General features: G+C 37.6%; 1 protein-coding gene across 1 annotated transcript in view; it reads right to left on the reverse strand.

The window, feature by feature from the left end:
• Positions 1-19,990, reverse strand: part of IFIH1 (interferon induced with helicase C domain 1) — a 25,034-nt gene extending 5,044 nt beyond the window's left edge. The window contains 11 exon segments of the mRNA XM_009996288.1: positions 1,569-1,802; positions 1,894-2,017; positions 2,501-2,617; positions 3,547-3,764; positions 6,700-6,910; positions 7,744-7,964; positions 12,072-12,152; positions 16,099-16,275; positions 17,799-17,955; positions 19,686-19,873; positions 19,876-19,990. Of these exon segments, the coding sequence (XP_009994590.1) occupies positions 1,569-1,802; positions 1,894-2,017; positions 2,501-2,617; positions 3,547-3,764; positions 6,700-6,910; positions 7,744-7,964; positions 12,072-12,152; positions 16,099-16,275; positions 17,799-17,955; positions 19,686-19,873; positions 19,876-19,975 (1,828 nt within the window). The 5' untranslated portion in view covers positions 19,976-19,990.
• Between the last annotated feature and the right edge of the window lie 116 nt (positions 19,991-20,106).

A 20,106-nucleotide genomic window follows, 5' to 3' on the forward strand; every position in this document is an offset into this window, starting at 1 on the left:
AATAAAAAAAAAAAAAATTGTTTAAAAAAACAAATGGGGGGGGGGGGAAGCAAAGAGCAGCTTTCTTCATAATTCTCCCAGCATGGCTAATTCACATCCAGTTTAAAGAGCCGTGGTGTAACAATAATTTTTCAAGTGAGTTTAGATTAATTAGCAACACACTAACGAACCAAAATAAACCACCATTAACTTTTAAAGATACACTTTGCTTTTCATGGTGAGAATAACCAAATTAAAAAACTCTGCCTACACACCAGAAGTGGTACATAGTTAAGTGCATTGTATTAAAGAGTTGAATCACAGCTTATAATATTTGCAAAACAGTTTTAAAATAACAGAAACAGTTTTACAAGGAAAACAGATTAATATACACAGCTCACAGAGCTGGTAACATTTTTATAAATTTGGACATAAATTGTCCTTGGGACATTCCATAAGGTAGGAATCCTCACTAGAAGCATACAGTGTAATAGACACCAGGATGGGAGCTTTGTTAGTGGTGCTGCAGCTTTAAAGACAACTCAGTGAAATGTTAAATGAATGACTCTCTTAGACAGGCACTAGGATCATGACCAGGGACGACTCCTAATCTAATCTATTTGTCTAAAAGTTTATTTAACATGTCCAGAATTTCTCAATGATAGCTTTCTAAATTTGAAGTTCATAAGATACATGAAGTTGGGATACACACTGCAATAAAATCTATTTTCTTTTGCATTGTCTAGGAGCCATGGGCAATGGGAGCAATCTTTTCTGCCTCTTCCTCATTATAAAGGCTATAAGCAAAAAAAAAGAGGAAAAAATATACTAGTGTGTCCAGGACTGAATCAACCCTCATTCCAAGGTGAATGATCTGAAGAAAAATGCAATAAACTTTGGCGTTTGCAATTTAATTATTTTCTTTACTTCTCTCACTAACTATTCTTTAAAATCACAGAATCACAGAATCCTAGGGGTTGGAAAGAACCTCGAAAGATCATCTAGTCCAACCCCCCTTCCAGAGCAGGGTCATCCAGAGCACATCACACAGGAACTTGTCCAGGAGGGTTTTGACTGTCTCCAGCGAAGGAGACTCCACAACCTCTCTGGGCAGCCGGTTCCAGGGCTCAACTGAAACTTACTCAGGGTCATCACTACCATCTCTTAGTATATAGACAAACAAACTTGTCTAGAATAGATTGGTTAAAACCCCATAATTTCATTGTTTTTGTATTCCCTTTGCTCAAATTTTTACCTCTCAAGAGTGTCTACTGAATACACATTGTATGATCAGAGTGTCCTCATGGACACTTCACTGAAGAAAAGCAGAGAACAGTTTTTACTTACTGTCAGCAAAAAGAAAGTGCCCTTGGGCTAAAGCTGACAAACTTCTACTACAAGTTGGAACACGATCACACTATGATGCTGTTTAATGTATTTCACACTGTATGAACTGAGGCATCCAGATACTGTCATAGTAAAGGACACAGCAATCTCTACAATGTAATAACTAATGGGCTCAAGCAAATCACGTTAGTGCATAATTTGTGGAATTCAAATATTAACATCACAATGTATTTCAAACTTACCATGAAACAAACCTATTAGAAATGTATCTGTTTCATCCTGTTTTGATACTGCTGGTTCTTCATCATCATCATCATCACTCCTTACTGTCTTCTTTTTTTTCTCTTCCTTGTAGAAGTTGTTTATGTGATTGTATGCATCCACCATTCGGATGGTGTCATTTATCTGGAGAGCATCATTGTATTTCTTCAAGTGCTCTGCACAGACACGTCCCCTGCGTTTTTCTTCTTTTGCAGCTAAACGTGAACAAAAAATATATAAAAACATACCTCTGTATAAAATGGTCCAAAGAAATCCAAAGCTGGGATATCTTTGCTATGCAGTTACCTTTTCTTTCTTCTTTAATCACCCACTGTTCGTATGGCTGAGTTCCAAACTCAGATTTTGGATAGAGCTGGCAATAGTTTTGAATGGCTGTCATGATCTCAGTAATTTTCTCTCTAAATGGATCCTAGGAATGAATTGATTACTGAAGTAAGCGAGCACCTTCTGGCAACAAAAACATTAGCTAGTGCCACATTGAGTAATTTTTAAAAATATTAAACCTTAAATTAAAAAACAAGTAAGGATGCTAAGTGCATTTCAATTTCTGGAAATATATAGTTTTGAATATTGCAAAAATTACACTGAGAAATAACAATTTTTAGTGAATATAATGTCACTCATCATAATACAAGCTTTTCGACTATAGTTCAGAAGGTCTTTTAGCCAGGTAACTCAAAAATATAACTCACCCATGTAAAAATGCAGTTCTATTTGAATTTACTGATACTTTTACATACAGAGAAAAGCAGCAGACAAATAAACACTTATTCAGATTAATGCTATGGACCACAATAAATCTATATAAGAAGAGCATTAGCCAGAAGTTTTTGATACCACACAACACATTTTTATGGCCAATATAACATGGAATTGTTTGAAAAAAACATACAATTCTTTTGTCATCTGCGATCACAGTCTTCTTATATGGTTCCTTCACCTGATTCTTCAGCTGGGAGGCATGCTCTTCAACAGTCATAATTCTACATGCATCAAGATTGGCACAGATCTGGGAGAAAACAAAACATTATTTTTTCTAACATTTAATGAGCTATTACACGTAAAAGCTGAATTAACACAGCAGAGCATCTCATTTAGATATTGAGTGTTATATAATTTTATTTTCTGCCTACAAAAATACGATGTAGACAATATCAGCACAAGAAAGGCCAAATATTTGAAAAGCTTTGGGATAAGCTGAATAAGTTACTGTTTAGGCCAGAACTGATCCTTGTACACATGAAAAAACTTTTAGATCAGGGTGCAAAACAGATATTTTGAAAAAGAAAATATACCATCAATACTTTGCAATATTAGATTCTGGAGTGAAACAAATTAATGCACATCCCTTTATAAATATCTATATTCCCCTATCACTAATAATTAATATTAATTTGTTTCACTTTTCAACCCAGAAAGCCTTTCTCTCATTTTTTTCCCCCCTTTTTCCCTACCTTGCGGGAGAGGGGGGAGGATGGAGAGCAATATTTTTACTGGTTTGACTGCCAACTTTTTCACTTTCCTGGATCTACAAAAAAGCCCAGCATTGTCACTCTAAAAATACAGATATAAAATATTGGGATGTCTCTAGAATTTAGGAATGCACAGCAAATTCTAATCCTTCAGTGCAAAATAAGATTTTTATTAACTATAAAACCTCACTGTTTTGTGGATTTCTTGCTTTAGAATTATTTCAAGTGAGGCAATCTTACCTGCCTTTTCAGTAACCCTACTTCCCTGTAAAGTAAACTTTATTTGCCCATGGATTTCTATTAATCTGTAGTGGGTCAATTTGCTGAATGCCAGTGAGCTGAACTCCCATGTACACATGGAAAAAAAATATCAGATTATGTATTTGGAACCTTATGCTGACTTTGAAAGTTTGACTTGAACAAGAAAATATTCCTTTGATGGTTTGCAAGTGTGAGGACTATTTACTTTCAGAATATGTTCTTCAGCTTTTGAATAGGATGTTGCACCTCCTACACCAGGTGAAGCTGTAAGTCCCAGAATCTGAGGCTGTGGGATCAGTGGTTTGTTTTCTTTTGCCAGTTTCCTGTTCTTCATTTTTTCTTTTAAGTAGTGTCGCATTATATTGTTGTAGACAGCTTCCTTTTGAGTGTGATGACACTCATCGATAATGATGAGTGAAAAGTCTGAAAAAAACCCCAAAAACACACCCCTGAAATGGTTAGTTTTCTTTCAAATGTAGCATTTGTGTGACTAAATCTTCTTACAGGTAGGGACACTGTTGAAGAGAACCTGTCAGTTTGTTTGAGCCATAATCTATTAGGAAATTTGTAGCACTGGAGGAAGGCATGGATGGAAATCAGACTTTAGAATCTTTACCGCAGTCCTCATGTGTCATGGAGTTCTACCATTTCATGTAAAACACTTTTCTGTTTTTACAAAACCAAAATCTGATGGTATAAACAACTTCAGGGAGATAATTTTAATCAAAAGTGGCAAGAACGTATCATAGTTTAACTCAATCCTATCATTTATAGCCATAACTGTATGTGAAAAAAACAGATTCTGTTTATGAGAAGATACATAACATGTTAGAAGCCCTTCAGACATTCTAGAAAGGCCTGTCCTGATCAAAATATGCTTCCATTTTATAGCAACACAGATATTTCCTCCCTATTCCTGTTGAATGAAAAGATTTATATTACTTTATGGATGTGTCATTAGAAAGAACAAACAGATGGTGGAAGAACTACCAATCATCTCCCTTTAGCAGAGGAAACTGATGAAGATTCAGACAGGTATTATGTGCTTTTTAGTCAGATTGTACTTACATGCAACAAGTAAAGTACTATATGATATGGAAAATTAAGATTATTTTTTGTTTGTTTTAAATTTCTCGCAAGCATAGAAAACATCTCTTTATATGCGTATACAGCCAGTGGCAAATATTTTAAGGTTCTAGTTTATGGACCTCGCACACTTCCTCTAGCTGGCCAATAACTCTTTAATTCAACATTGTTTACTCCAACAACCGTTTGTAGAAATGAATGTATAGCAGATCACTGAAATGATCAGTTACATTCTCTTTTTTCTTGTTTGGTGTTTTTGTTTTTTGTTTTTTTTTCAAATCCAGACAATCTCCATGGTCTTGTTTACACATTAGTGTTCTCAGCTTGTTGCAACACTACAAAAGAGTTCGCAACAAATGGCAGCAGAAGTTGGACACTAACAAGAGAGAGAGAACATTCTTAGGTGGCCTTTCCGCTGGAGAAGATACCATGTAACTTTGTCATTGAAGAACCTAAAAAAAAGGTGGAGACTGAACAAGGAAAATTTTATTGAAAGGGTAACCGTTAGGAAAGCAAACTAGTGCTTCATGTCACTGGGTAAATCTGATAGTCTTCACACAAGTGGTTCAGGAAGGCAGTTTGGATTAAAGTGATGTTGTTTCAAACCTAAATTTCTATTTATTTCTAAGATTTCTACATTTTGGGAGATTTCCAAAGCAGTGCTGGCATTTTCTCAGTTATTTTGCCAGCATGAAATTACCCTCTTTGATTTTGCCCATTATCTCTGCCACGCATATTCTTCTCATTTCTCAGGAAGAACCTAACCTGAAAGATGTGCTTCTACTAAACAAGTGATACACAGCTTTTGGAAAGTCCACACAGTGACTTCAGCCCTTGATAAAGAGGGGCAACGTTTGGTAAAATGCAATTGAGAGTCTCCTCCATTTCACTGAGACTGGAATTCTATGTTACATGTAATGCAGACAGATAAAAAAAGTATGAACAGAAATAAGGAATAAACCACTTATAGCTAATTAGGATGGTTTATACAGGCTGTGAGCTAACCATATCATAAAAATGGAGCTGGCTCTGTTCAGGCATGCTTGGCTTTGGTCCAGCTGAACTTACTAACACAGGTGTAATAGAAAGGAAACATGGCCCTGTTTGCAGGGTCACTTCAGTTTCTTATGAAGGAAACTCTGCAAGGTGTGAAACCTACTCAAAAACAACACTTCCTTACACAAGCTGGCTGGGAGTCAGCCCAATTCTAATCAGGTCAGCAGTTGCTGCAGAAATGTTCAGGTGCCTCTATACAGCATTCCCAAATGATTCAGATTTGGGAAGGTTTATTTACTTAGATGAAGAGGAAAAAAAAGGAGGAGAGGCAATTCTGAGACACCGAAAGAGGAGTTATAAGGACTTAGCTTTGATCAAGCAGTGCATCAGTCAGCAATGACAGACAAAGACTGAACCCTCAGGTTTCTCTGCTGTCTCTGTTATATCTAGACAAGTACTTCTGCTACCTCAGCTCCATATTTTAAAGATCATAACTCTCCCCTCAGTTGCACCCTGTCCCATCTTAAAAAGACTTCACCGCATGCAGATAGAGGGAGAAGTTAGTATCTCCCAGAGGAGGGTCATTGCAGCCCAAATCCTGGAGCTGAAGTAATGGGCTCTTCCATAATTTGTATGTCGTTGGTAGATAATACTATTTAATTTCTGATCTTCCATAGATACCTGCAACTTCAGTGTTCTAAGCAAACAACTCTACTTCATCTCGACTTCTTTCTTTTGCTTTCTTCAACTTCCTTCATCTGCTCTAGGAGACCGCTGTATCTGCCAACCTCAGAGTGACACAGTTGTAGGTAACCCTATCTCTGTATGTTAGCAAAATGCTAAGAATACATTTTTTATAACAGACTGGTGTTTATCTTGTGCTCCAATGTACTTCTCAGACTCCCAACTACATTTTTTGTACATTTTTTTCTCATCCTATTTATGGCTTCTATGTGATATAACTCAATGTTCTATCACACTTGTCAAGTGGAACCAGTATGCCTGCATTTGCACAAAGTTGTTCTTGAGTTAGATAAAACAAGAAGCATAACAAATACTTAGTACAAATGAACTGCATGAGTCTAAGTTGGCTTGAAAAACTGCCTGCTCATTAACTAAGATCTAGTTTTGACTTTCGGAGTACAGCTTACATTTATAAAACCAGTCAACTGGAAAAATATTAACTACTGAATATGGCACATTTTTACTCTGCAGTATTCCAGATTAGAGACATACTTTTAGCCATGCTATGTAAAATTCAGAATTAAAAACTTGCCTGATAAGTGGACACCTTCTTCATCTTCTTCTCCTGCATTTAACAGTGAATTCTCAAGGATCTGTGCTGTACAGATGATTACATCATTTTTTTCGACAACTGCAGGAAATGATATTTTCAGCTGAGAATCACCACTTAAACCAATAACCTGATACCATGGCTTCAGGAATGGATGAAACTCCTTTCGTAAATGCTGTTCTACCAATGGTACCTGAAGAAAAGTTCCCAAAGAATTCAAATCAGAACATGCATAGGATTAAAAATACAGGCCTGTTTGCCAGAAATACTCACCTAACAACACTTTGTGAAAATAGACTTTTTAAAAATAATAACTCTGAAGGGTAGGAATAAAAAAAAACACAACAAAACAACCACAGAAAATGAAACCAAGCACTAAAAATCCCCAAACCAATCCTTCCCCTCCAGCTTTTCCTATGAAACCATTTTTGTCTCATGAACTTTAACTATGACTTAGAAAGAATGAATACACCTTGCATGCTCTGGCTCTGTAACTGAGCTTGTAACATGCTATAAATTTAATACTTATAGGAGAATATGGATGTTTTTCATTCCTTTAAAAACATTCTTAAATATATTTCTGTATTTTAATATTACAACAGAAGATTACTTTATATGTGCTAAATTGAACTGTAAAAATTCCAGATTCTTATCAGAAAATCTAACAGAACATTCCCTAACTACTGTGAGACTCAGGTGGCCTTCATTACCAAATCCAAACACAGAATGTGAAATATATTTTTACTTTTTAAAATACAATCCTAGTTCTAATCATTCTAACACGAAATTGTGCTTCTTCCAACAGCGTGGTTATTAGGGCACTTCTAAGTTTGCACTTGCACTGAGGTAAACTAAAATCCATCATGCTTGCACCATGATGATGGTGCAGTGGAGATGTATGCCTTTAAACATACTTACCTCTGGAGAGGCTAAGCAATGTGTTTATATTCATCTTACAAGTTCTATATTAACAATGTATGAGGTTTGAAAAATACTGATTTTTTTTTTTTTAATGGACCAACATACCTTATTAACAAGTACTATAACTTTTCCAGGCTCTGATGCTCTTTTCTTCTTATCCAAGTGATCTTTGGTAATATAAACAGCCACTCTGGTTTTACCACTACCTGTAGGGAGACATATTATAATATTCTCCCCATTCAGTGCTGGCTTTGCAACTTCCATCTGGTAATCTCTCAGGATCAGATCGGACTCAGGTGAAGCTCTGCTCTCCACTTCATCTCCATCTAAGGGTACAAAGAAATGTAAGTATCAAACAGAAGGCATAGAACATTTATCAGAATACTGAACAAATATCAAAGGGGAAAACATTAATTTACTATCAGAAGCATCTTCTGAATAATTAGAAACAGAGCATATTAATGTAGGCAAAGCTGTTTTGTGGACCTGTGCAACTCTGGATCAGAACTGCTTGGAATAAGCCACAGAATGTCTTCACTGATTTATGTTTACATAACTGTTATGATGTATGAATGCAAATGATACACTTCAGTAGCACTGGGACCAACAAAAGTTGTGTCCAGAGCTGCAGTATTTATAATCCAGCCAATCCTATGTGATGTTCTCTTTAATCAGTACTGAAACTTACTTGGTTGCAACTGAGCTACCTTTTTAAATGAAGAGGATAAAAAAAAAGGCTGGAGTCATAGAAAGAAAGAGATAGGGACCACTTTCAAAATTATGAAGGGAGTTATAAAGTATAAAGATCAAATAGATAAGAAAATTAAATTCCCTATACAAGATAGAGCTAACTGCAGAATGCATCACACCTACTCATGGCAGATTGCGCTGCTTCCAGACTGACTCGTACATAATGCAATTGAGCTGTTCACTAAAAAGCCACATACATTTGCCACCTGAAGGCCAAAACCTTCCATCTATCATATGAAACACAATGGCAGAGAGTTAAGATCCGTGGCTCACAGGTGAAACAAACCAGGTTCAGAAGTTAGAAGTAGAAAAATGCTGTTGTGTTATTTTATGCAGTAAGAATAAAGCACATCAAGTCTCTTGAGTTTACATATATTTAGGAAGTCAGAACTTACATATTTTAATATCAGAAGGATTTTTTTCAATGGAGTTTTTGGTTTTTTGTTTCCCTACCGATAGGTTTTAATCGGCCTTCAAATATTAACTATTCACAGTGTAGAAAAGGCACAAATTCATTCTACTAGACTAAAGTTGAGGAAAAAAACCCTACAGTTTTATTTCCTAATGATACCATTAAAATGAAGAATCATGAGGATTTTATTATCACTGATACTTTTCAAACAAAATAAGTGTATTTTTCTAGTGTCCCTGATTCCATTAAATAAAATTAAACTAACAAAAAGTAATGAAGCTTGATAAAATACTGCTGATGGAAACATCTGAATGCCATTCTTAAGTGTTTTTTGCTTGTTTTGCCTTTTAGTGTGAGTGCAGTGCTACCTGGATCACAGGGAAATTCACACCTGAGAGTACTTGCTGTTACTTATCTGACTTCTACTACTCTCTTTTGAGGAAGAACATTGTTTGCTTTCTGGTTGGCTAAATATAATAGTTCAATCATATTGAAACTAGCACTTTATCACCCATCTGTTTGGTTAAATTTCAGTTCTTTAACATCCTCAATTAACTGCTCAGGCCTGAAAAACCATTTAACTTTGCTCTCACTGAGCTGCCTCATCCCTGTTTAAATAGGGGCTTATGCAGGCATCTTTTCACAGGATATAATTCCATTAAAGAATTTTCATTGTAGACAGTATATCTTTAGGGAAATTGTCAACCTTCATACAAGCCTCATATGTACTGCTATTCTGGGCTAAAAGAAACTTGGTAATTATTCCTCTATTGTCCTAATTTTTTTTAAATGTAAAATGATTCTTGCACAGAAAACTGTGACTAAATCCACATGATTCTTTGCATTACAATCCAAATCATGTCTGTGCATCAAGACACTATCCAAATATCTGTGTTAATTCAACAGTCATATTGCAAAATTTCAAATTATAAAATCTATAAATAATCATAGAATCATAGAATCTTAGGGGCTGGAAGGGACCTCGAAAGATCATCTAGTCCATCCCCCCTGCCAGAGCAGGGTCACCTAGAGTACATCACACAGGAACTCATCCAGGTGGGTTTTGAATGTCTCCAGTGAGGGAGACTCCACAACCTCCCTGGGCAGTCTGTTCCAGTGCTCTGTCACTCATAAAGTAAAAAATTTTTTTTCGGATATTCACCTTGAACCTCCTATGCTCCAATTTACACCCATTACCCCTTGTCCTATCACTGGTCATCACTGAGAAAAGCCTAACTCTGTCCCCCTGACACTCATCCCTTACATATTTGTAAACATTGATGAGGTCACCCCTCAGTCTCCTTTTCTCCAAGCTAAAGAGACCCAACTCCCTCAGCCTTTCCTCATAAGGGAGATGTTCCACCCCCTTAATCATCTTTGTAGCTCTGCGCTGGACTCTTTCAAGCAGTTCCCTGTCCTTTTTGAACTGAGGGGCCCAGAACTGGACACAATACTCCAGATGTGGCCTCACCAATGCAGAATAGAGGGGGAGGAGAACCTCTCTTGACCTACTAACCACACCCTTTCTAATGCATCCCAGGATGCCATTGGCCTTCTTGGCCACAAGGGCACATTGCTGGCTCATGGTCATCCTCCTGTCTACCAGGACCCCCAGGTCTCTTACCACAATGTCCATCTGCATCTCCTTATTTTTTTCTCACAGTTGCTCTCATTGGCTTTGCTAGGCATGATTAAAATGCATGAATATTAAAAAAAACCCAAAAAAACTAGTTATTTTTATAGCCCACATGTAAACAGAACGTATAGCAAGTAAACACTGAAAAAAATAATCTATTCTGCATTTCTTTACATAACTGTTTTTGTTTTTTTTTTTACTGGATTACTGGACATAGCCAATGGCCAGTTTACTTAAAGGGAGATTTTTCATGAATCTTAACAGGATCAGGCCATTCACGTGTATGTGCTGCCACATTCCAGTAGCGTGTATCAGCTTGACCAAATGATATAGTGGGACTGTGTCCTGGTTTTACTGATCAGTAAAAAGAGAAATTGGCTTCATCCTGGCTCAAACCAGGACAGACTGTCCACAGAACAGAGAAGTTTCTGTGCCCAGACATTTCATGTGACACAGTGAGGAGAAAAATACAATGTGACTGATGAGTCACCACAGATAACGCAGAAGTAAAAAGTATATCCTTCAGAGTAAGCAACACATAGACTAAAATCCTAGGTATAGGGTGGCAATTTACATCTGAGATATCCCGAATTTTCTGTATACTTGCAAAATACATGGATTTTAACATTCAGAAACATTGGAACTATTTTTAAAACATTTATAGTAAATACTTTGCAGGCATACAACACTTACACTGATTTAATTGATTTAATACCAGCTTCATTCAGCAGAGCTGGCCTGAAAGGTACCCAGAGAGTTTCTAGACCTTGCACAAGACACAGTCAAGGCATAAACTTTATAAAGGGTAGATTCCAAAAGGTAACTGATTTGTCTAGAATTCTGTGTAAGCAAACGCAGGATGTTCGCTGTGATGGAGAACTGCAAATTTGTTCTGTCTGAGGTCTAAGATTAAAAAGAAAAAAATAATTTGGGATGTCTTTTCCAACAGCAGTGTTTTATGGGGCTCAGAGAATACACAGAGGAAGTTAATATCTGACTGCACAGTCCAATATTTAGTTTAAAACTAAATTTAGAACTTGCACACATGTTCGAAAGTGAGATTTGCAAAGGTCTTCAGATAATAACCTGATTAGGTTGATCTTGCATACAGAGCTACTAAATTACGCAAGTCCAAAGTGGACCTTCATTACCATCCTGTAGGTACTCTGGAAATGCTTCTCCTGCCCCTCAGATGCCTCTAAAGCATGTTCTGTTGTTTCTCGCCTGTCCTATTCAGGGGCCACACACAATCTAGCTCCTCCACATACATGTGCATGCAAACAAAGAACATGTATGTAGCAGCTTTATGAATATCTGTACATGTGACTGCACTGGATGACTTCTGAAAGTCCCTTCCAGCATATGCAATTCTATTATTCTGCATCACTGGCCACTTTGTATGATGACGATGTCTAGAAACCTACTCAAAGTATCTCAGAAAATCAACTCTTTTGGGGCTGGAATAAAAATGGCATCTTTTTTTCCAACAAAAATAAGAGGAAGTCTGGCGTCTAAATACTGTGAAATAGCTTCCACAGTGCAAGAAATCCACTGATTTTTGTTCTAGCCCATTCTCAGAGTGCTCACCTGCCATAGCTTATTTTGCCATTGCTCAACAGTAGAAGGGAAACATACCTGAATCACTGGTTGTGCAGCTCTGTCCCAGGTTTTCATTCAAGTTGTTGACACTTTCATTTCCTATGGAGACATCTGACTCTAAATGAAAAACACAAACAAAGGTAGTACATAGTGTATTTGCTACACAAATATAAACAGCAAAAGCATATTGTTTACCGTAGATATTCTAATGTTAAGCTCTCCCTCTGCTGGGCGTTCAATGTATTACACTGATATTTTTTTTAGTCACAAGTGCATTAACTTCTACAGCTAGATTTTGCAAAACTCAGCCCTTTAAACATCTAAACAGACACATAGTTCTTCTGGAAAAATCTACTGTGAACAGCCTCACTCACCCGCCACTGTCATCCTACTGCAACACTTTGCAACTGAGCCCAGTTTGCATAGGAAGCTGTCAGAATAATAGCACTGACCTACATTTTGCTTAATTAGCTAATGTCCTATCAAGTTATGCATAATTATCTAATGAAGTTGTGTCCTATCAAGTTTTTAATAGTTTCTTCCAGTCAATGTCCCATCATGTCCATATTCATATTGTCCCTAACTACTAATGCATAAATCTAAACAGATGCTGTGAGAGTTTACAATTAAACAGAAGATACAGTGTCTTAGAATGAAATACACACTACAAAATCTGGGTAATTTTCAGTTTAATCTGGAAATTAAACCTATTTTGCATTAAGTAAAAATATGAAGCTTTGACTTTCCTATATCCAAGTTTTGCTGTCCTTGAAAAGTAAATAAATAACAGTAACAAAATTGCTATTTCACAGGAAAACAGACAACTGAAATGAAGTTTCCTTAGCTACCACTAGGATTCAGGTAGTTACGTCTTTATTTTTAGTTTTTCTAACATAACTATGACAAGCGATGCAAACATCTGTCTTGCTGTCCTACAGCTTTCATCATTCACTCCATGCAGACCTCAGAATCTGATCCAACTTGAATTATCACCATCTGCAGGACAAGCAGATATTCTAACAGCTCTTTTTACCACTTTCACTAGTCTTCCCTTACACTGCTACTTGCACATTGTATTGCAGCCTATTCCCAGAGAGATTTTCAGTCACTTTGCACTGGCTAGTAAGTAAGTATAAAGACAATGGAAAGTCATAAAAAGCAACGTATCTATACAATATTAATTAAAAAATTATTTATTTCCTGTTCTGTGTTACATTATAGCATATAAGAAGTTTCAAACATCAGAAAATCAAATGAAGGACAGAAATATAAACAGGCTATTAGAACCGGTCCTACTTTCAAATTAATGAGCAGTTTAGATCTGAAGCATTAAGGGTCATTTTGTAAGATATTCCTGAAATCTCCAGTCAATTACAGTGTAAGTATTTGTTCCAATCAACTTTCCTTTTTTTTTTTTTTTTTTAAATGAAACAGGCCTTGAAAAGCACAGCTGTTGTTTATTTGAAGAGTTGTTTAGACAGGTAACTGTAGCCTTAACTCAAATGTTTCACTTCAGACCTTGCAAACTTTACTGCTTTTGGTGTGCTTTACTGTCTTTCTGCATGCACAATTTCTGTCTGGTTCTCTGCTAGGCTAAATTATCTACTTCTGTTCTCTTTAAGACCATAGAGCCCTCATACGTTTTGACTCCCTCTGTCCCATCTCCTCCACTAAAAGGGTAAGAAGACCCTTTAAATACAGTACGAACTGCAGTAACTTCAAGTGACTTGAGACAGTTTCTTCCTCTTTGAAATTTGTCCTCCTCAATACCTGAAGGAATGGTGGTTGTGTATTTGCAAAACTGACAACACTTGATGACATCAAATTGCAACTTGGGTGTGTTCCCAGCCTACTTGGAAGTAGGATATGGGCTCCAGTTGTATTCTCAGCTGCCTGGTCTGAAAATAAAGTCTTAGGAGATCATGAGAAAGGATGGAAACGGAAAAAGACAATTAAAAAAGTACAATTAAGTACAAAAAAGTACAATTAAGTCTGTGGGTACAAGTGCGTAGAGATCAAAGCTAACTGCACTTCAAGATGGCTGAATGTGAGCCAGTTCCTCTCAGCCATCTTCATGCAGCGCTGTCTCCCGGAAGCTCTTGCAACATTACATCTGCATTGCTGGTTTAGTTCAACTCAGAAATGCATTTTACAGTGAATCTGTCAATTGTTTCTACTTACACTACTTTGGTTCATGTCACAGAGCCAGTTTGGATCAGAAGAAATTAACTCCTAGATGAGATCTGTCCAGCCACTTGCAGGAACAGAGTGCGCACCAGACTGAAGTCAATCTGAGCCCAACTACCAAAATTCATGCAGGACGTACAATGCTAGAACCTTTTCACTGAACAGATCTGCTCAACTGCACAAACTGCTACTGCCCACTGCCTATTAATTTCAGTACAGTTCACTGCTGAGGAAACCATCGTTTTCAGGCTAGAATCAGCATGTGGCAGGTCAGTTAACAGCTAATAGATCTGTAACCCTCAACCTGACAAGAGTGAGGTAAAAGACCAGGCCAACAGCAACGAAAACCTGCTCTTAGTGAGGCTACAATTAAGAACCTTAGCCTTGCTCTGAAAGGATCCTAAGACAGAGGATAACACAGTCTGATCCATCCTGAATCACCATTAAATATTTGGCACCTCTACTTTATTCTGCCAAATTACGTTCTAATCCAGGAAAACCAAGTTTATATTTTAGCTGTAGTCACTAATTCACTACCTGTTACAACACATTGTGAGATGCTGTTAATATCATGTTAAATGAGAAACAGGCTACTACTGTTGCACACTGAAAGGCTGCTGTTTTCAATGCCAATTTTTTAAAAATTTATTTATTCATGTTTGATTAAAAAAAAAAAAAAAAAGAGCAAACAGCTGCTTTACTCCTTCGGCTGAGTAATCCCACTAAAATAATTTCAGGCAGGATTTATCTCAGTTGTAGACATTGTTTGAGCTCCATCTGAACTTGTAGCATACAAGAAAGGTTCCTTAATCATACAGCATATGGTTGAACCATTGTTTTCCAGCTATGTCTGGGAGCTGTTGCTGGTAATTGCTGTTCCTCATAACCAACTCTCCAGGCTTGTTTTTAAAATAGGATTTATATGAACAATAGACTACAATAATTTAAAAAAATTGTACTAAAAATGTACTTCTGAGAATGTGAAGTAAGTGATAAAGGTTGTTTGATGTGATGTAAATAGAAATCCTTAAAATAAACAGAAAATTTGCTTGCTGGACAGCATTAAAGGACTTATACAAACCAAAAATATTTTCCAATATAGGTTTAACAGCCTTCTAGAAAAATACAGGTAATACAGCTGCAGTTATAGTGGTACAGAAACATTCCTCTTGATTTAAACTTTGTCAACACTGGGAGGAGTTGTCAGTGTAAACCTAATGTTTTCACTGGATGGTATAAAACTACCATGAATAGGTGTGAAATAAAATATTTGTTTAGTAATAGTAATATTTTTAATTAACAATATTTAAAACGTGTGAAAATTACTAATTTCTTCATACAGTACATTAAAAAAAATAATATACAAAGTTGTTGGAAGTGCTATTTAAGAGGAAAGGAAGATCATCAATGTTGCTCAATCAAGCAGCCCATAGAAGATAACACATCACTACAACAAGGTACAGAAAATGTCTACATGAAGGCTGCACATCATGTGCTACAGATTTTCAGCCACTTCCTAATCAGCCATTCTGTAGTGTGCTAGAAAATGGGTTTCTGAACCAGCTCTTACCTTTCAAGTAATCAGTTCAGGTACAGCAACATAATCTTGTCCTACAACAACTATTTGAATTTAACAGATTTGTAGCTCTGACCCTTAAAATTGCAACTGCTGTTAATTCATTGGAAGAATTGGAATTTACTGCTTCCAAACAATCAAAATTTCCTTTTTCTGTTAACTCCCTTCCCCTCAACAGGACCATATGTGCCTGGATTTTTCAGCAAGATGGGATCTAACGCAACAAGAATGTTCCCTCAGTTACTTAAAGTTATTAAAGTTTAACTAGTTCCTGCACAAAGTATCAGTTAGTGGATGTACCTGAAATGACAGAATTCTCTCCAATAGATGTTTCCAATACACTGTTTTCACTGCTGAAATTACCATTCACATGTTCTTGCTGTTTCAAATCCTCCACAACAGCATATCCTGGTTGGCTTGTAGCTTCTGCCTCTTCATTTGTACTGTTCTTCATGCCATTTTGTCCATTTTCTGTTCCTAGAAAAGAAAGAAAAAATCCACATCACCATAAAACATTTAATTTAATTTAGCACGGAGAACACAAACCAAAGAACTAACCTGTATTCATCATGCACATAAAAGCATAACATATGATCTTGATCTTGACTTAAACATTATAGTTTGGAATTTTTATGTTTTAATACATATTGGTTATAAATCTCAAATATTTGCAGTCACTATAAAAATCTGAAAAATGAACTTGTGGACTAGAGCACATTTCTTACCTTCTCAATTCCATTGGTCCCATGAGTTCATAAACGGTTGTACCTTAACAGCAGGACTTCAACACTTGCCCACAACACAGAAAACCTGAGAGAGCTTTCACTAAATGTTTTCCCTCCTTCCACTTGTTTTGTCTTATATCAAATATGGAAATAATTTCTCTTTGATTTCTCTATTATTTTTATTAGACTCATGTAGAACTATGTATGCTCCAAGGGAAAAAAAAAAAAAGAAAAGATATTCAGTAAGTTAAACATTTTTTACAAAACCTGTGTCACACGGCATTCCAGTGTGTTCTAGATTTGGAACTCAATTACTCTGCCATTAGAAATGAAATAAATTAATAAATTTAATGTATTTGAGGATTTATTTTTATAAAGTTCTCGATTTCTATGTGGAGGCACTGTATTCTACTGTAGCACAGAATTTGGGATCAATCTGGAGTGATAAAATGTATCACCACTCTCCTTCCAAGGTACCAAATAAACCTCTTCTTAGTGTTTTCTATCAACTAAACGTAGACATAGTTCTGCTGAGCTCCTCAAGCAAGAAGGCTGAAGCTGCTATCTGAGAAATCTGTTAATGAACTTTATTCTCAAAAACCTTATAAATCATTATGGGGTGCCCAGTAAAAAATGAGGGATAGAGTATTAGAGGGCTGCTTCCTGTTTCATATTTTAGAATCCAGGGGAGCACTGGGATAGTTTTACAATGTCATAATCAATTTACAGAAATAAGAAGCAGAAACTAAGAACTACAATTCTTTTAGTACCATTTCTGTAAATAATCTCATTAGTAGTTTATTATATTATTTATAGTAAATTTTATACAAAGTCTTAAGACTTATGTATTACTTATCCCCAGGGAGACATACTGCAGTATACTTTTAAATGCTGCATATATTTGTAAAACATTCTATAAAGGAAACACTAATCCTTCTGTTGAAAAAGAAATCTAGATAAGGTTTGTTCTGCTTGTTCAAATTAATGATTATAAAAACATCACTTTGAAAACCACTGGTAAGGATTCCATTTAATTATAGCTACATATATATTTCTGCAATTCTGATATTGCTTACTATGGGTTTTTAGTGTTTAAGAAACCACTGAATAAGCTCTTATATAACTTCATTTTGACATGCCCAGACAAATCAAAGAATTCATCTCAATGTCATGGTAAAATCAATATGGTGAGAACCCTGAATTGGCCTAAGTAACAGTAAAAAAAAAGAGATATAAAAAACCCACACATTAGTACTAGCAAAATAAGATGATTACCTCTTGTATTTCCACTTAAATCATCTGCAAGGTGTCCGTGTTGGGTTTCACGCAGAGCAGTCAAAAATGGAGAGAACCAATCTTTCTTCTGCACTATTCTGCTCAATAGCTCCCTTGCACCATCTCTGTTACCACGATTGTCAGTAACAGTCTGGATCTGGTGAAAATAAAAAAACCCAACACAACAACCCTGAGACAGTCTTCTGAAATGGTTCTGGGAAGTTAGTAAGAATAGGATAGGTACAAAAGCATTTCCCTGTCATTGTTAAGATATACTTCAAAATAAAGATACAAAGTGGACCTGCCACCCATCAGAAGACACTTAACTGCATTTTTATCCAACCTCATGCTTATCCCATATGGTTTTGGGTAGGATATTTAAAACTCCAGAGACCTGAAGTTTAACTGGAGAGACTGGTACTACTGGACAATCGTTATAGTAACAACCAGTATAATCATTATTATTGTGGAGTAATAATTGATGTCCACACTGGTTTAGGGAATAGCCAACCTTGCTTAAGGAGAAGTAATGTCATACAGTTTATCAGAGCTCAGACTTAATTTGTCACATGAGCTTATACATAAAATGGAACTTTTCCCTTAAACTCTGACTTCATCATCTGAATTCCCACTTAAAGACACAATAGCTAAGCCTCTAGAAAGTGGTCGTTGCCCTCGAAGAAGCTATGAAAGTGTCCCAAGGCTGTCATGAGCAGAACTTGATGTGTTATCACTTGAGGAATAAAGTGACCATCCTAAAAGCACAGCCAGCTGTTCAGTCCTCAAGGACAATTTTCTCAAGACTTAAGAATCACCCATCAAAAGAAAACAGGAAGGCACAGCACTGGGAAACCCCTAAGACTGAACTCTAAGAGGAAGTGCATTGGAAGTGGAAGTAGGGGGAGGTAAACAAAAAGGAATATAGAAGTGCATTAAGAAAGCCTAGGAGTGAAAGCCTAGGAGTGAAAAGTGGCAGGACTGCAAAGGCTGATGGAAATACCCAGCAGCAAAAAGGTGAGCCGAGGAGACATGGGGACCCATTACCAGGGAATGGAGCTGGTAACCCCCTAAAAGGCCCTTGCCTGTGCCTGCTGTGCTACCATGCTTGGTTCCACACCTTAGGGTTCAGCTAGCCCTAATTGCTACCTGTCAGTCACCAGAAGAAATTATGTATGTGACTGTCATTTACCTCAGATGGAGCATTAAACTGCCTAAAAAGTGGATGCAAAATCTCAAGAGTGCAAATGCCACCCTTAGTTTGCCAGTTTTATCCTTATTGCTATGGCAAGTATTGTTTTAATTTATTCTTCTAGCAGTGTTTCAGAGTAATTCTTAGTGAAATGGAGTAAACACTGGCAAGTGTTTTCATCAAAAGTTAACACTTGATCTTTCCTGTCCAACTGGTATTTCTACTTGTCTTCACTGCCATGAAGCATGATAATCCTTAGTAAACTTATGGCAAGAAAGGGAAGTCTTGCTTCATTTTAACTCTCTATGACTTTCTAGGCCATCTCTACTTCCTGGCATGGTTCAGGGTGCAGAGGACACTTAGTGACCTTCTGAGCCTAAGGTCTGTGACAAAATGTAAAAGTAAAGCCAGCCATACTCCATCCAATTAGACACTGTGTTAGTCTCTCTTCTTTGTGGGCTCTTCTCTTTCCCTGGCTCTTAGCTGGCATCCCACCTGCTGGCCCAGAGCCAACAGGATTCATTGGCTTACTTGGAGCACCATTCCTCGTTTCTCCCCGAATTTAGGTACCGCCTTTTCAGTTTTGCCCTTACAAGGCCATTTCTAGGTGTGGCCTCCTATCTACCCCACAGCACCTGGGGAGTGGTGGGCATCTTATGGCACTGCCTGGCGCCGGGCCCGGAGGGCGGGCCACTTACCCTATCCAGGTCCTCTTCCTGGAAGATGCCCATCTGCAGGCACTGCTCGGCCACTTGCATGGTCTGCATTCTGTCCACCAGTGTGCTGTGAAGCAGCTGCACCAAGTGCACGCAGAGGTCATGGTCAGCCTCCTGGGCAGGTGAGGGCAGCTGGCTGAGGCTGGGGTTCATATAGCTGGCGGCGAGGGGAGCCGGTCCAGCACCGGCGGCACCCGGATGAACTGCTTCAGCCGCGGCCTGAAGCAGGAGATCATGTAGAGGAAGCGCTGGTCTCGGGAGTCCTCAGCCATCGCGGTGCCGGCGGCGCCAGGGGCTCCGGGACGCCTCTGCTGCCGTGCGGGGGTCGGTGCGGGCCCGCAGGGGCGGCCGGGGGGCTGCGGAGTCGGGCTCGGCGTCCGGGGGCAGCCGGCCGCCCCGCCCC

Source organism: Chaetura pelagica, unplaced genomic scaffold (genome assembly GCF_000747805.2).
Source record: "Chaetura pelagica isolate M959 unplaced genomic scaffold, ChaPel_1.0 scaffold3, whole genome shotgun sequence".
NCBI classification, from domain to species: domain Eukaryota; kingdom Metazoa; phylum Chordata; class Aves; order Apodiformes; family Apodidae; genus Chaetura; species Chaetura pelagica.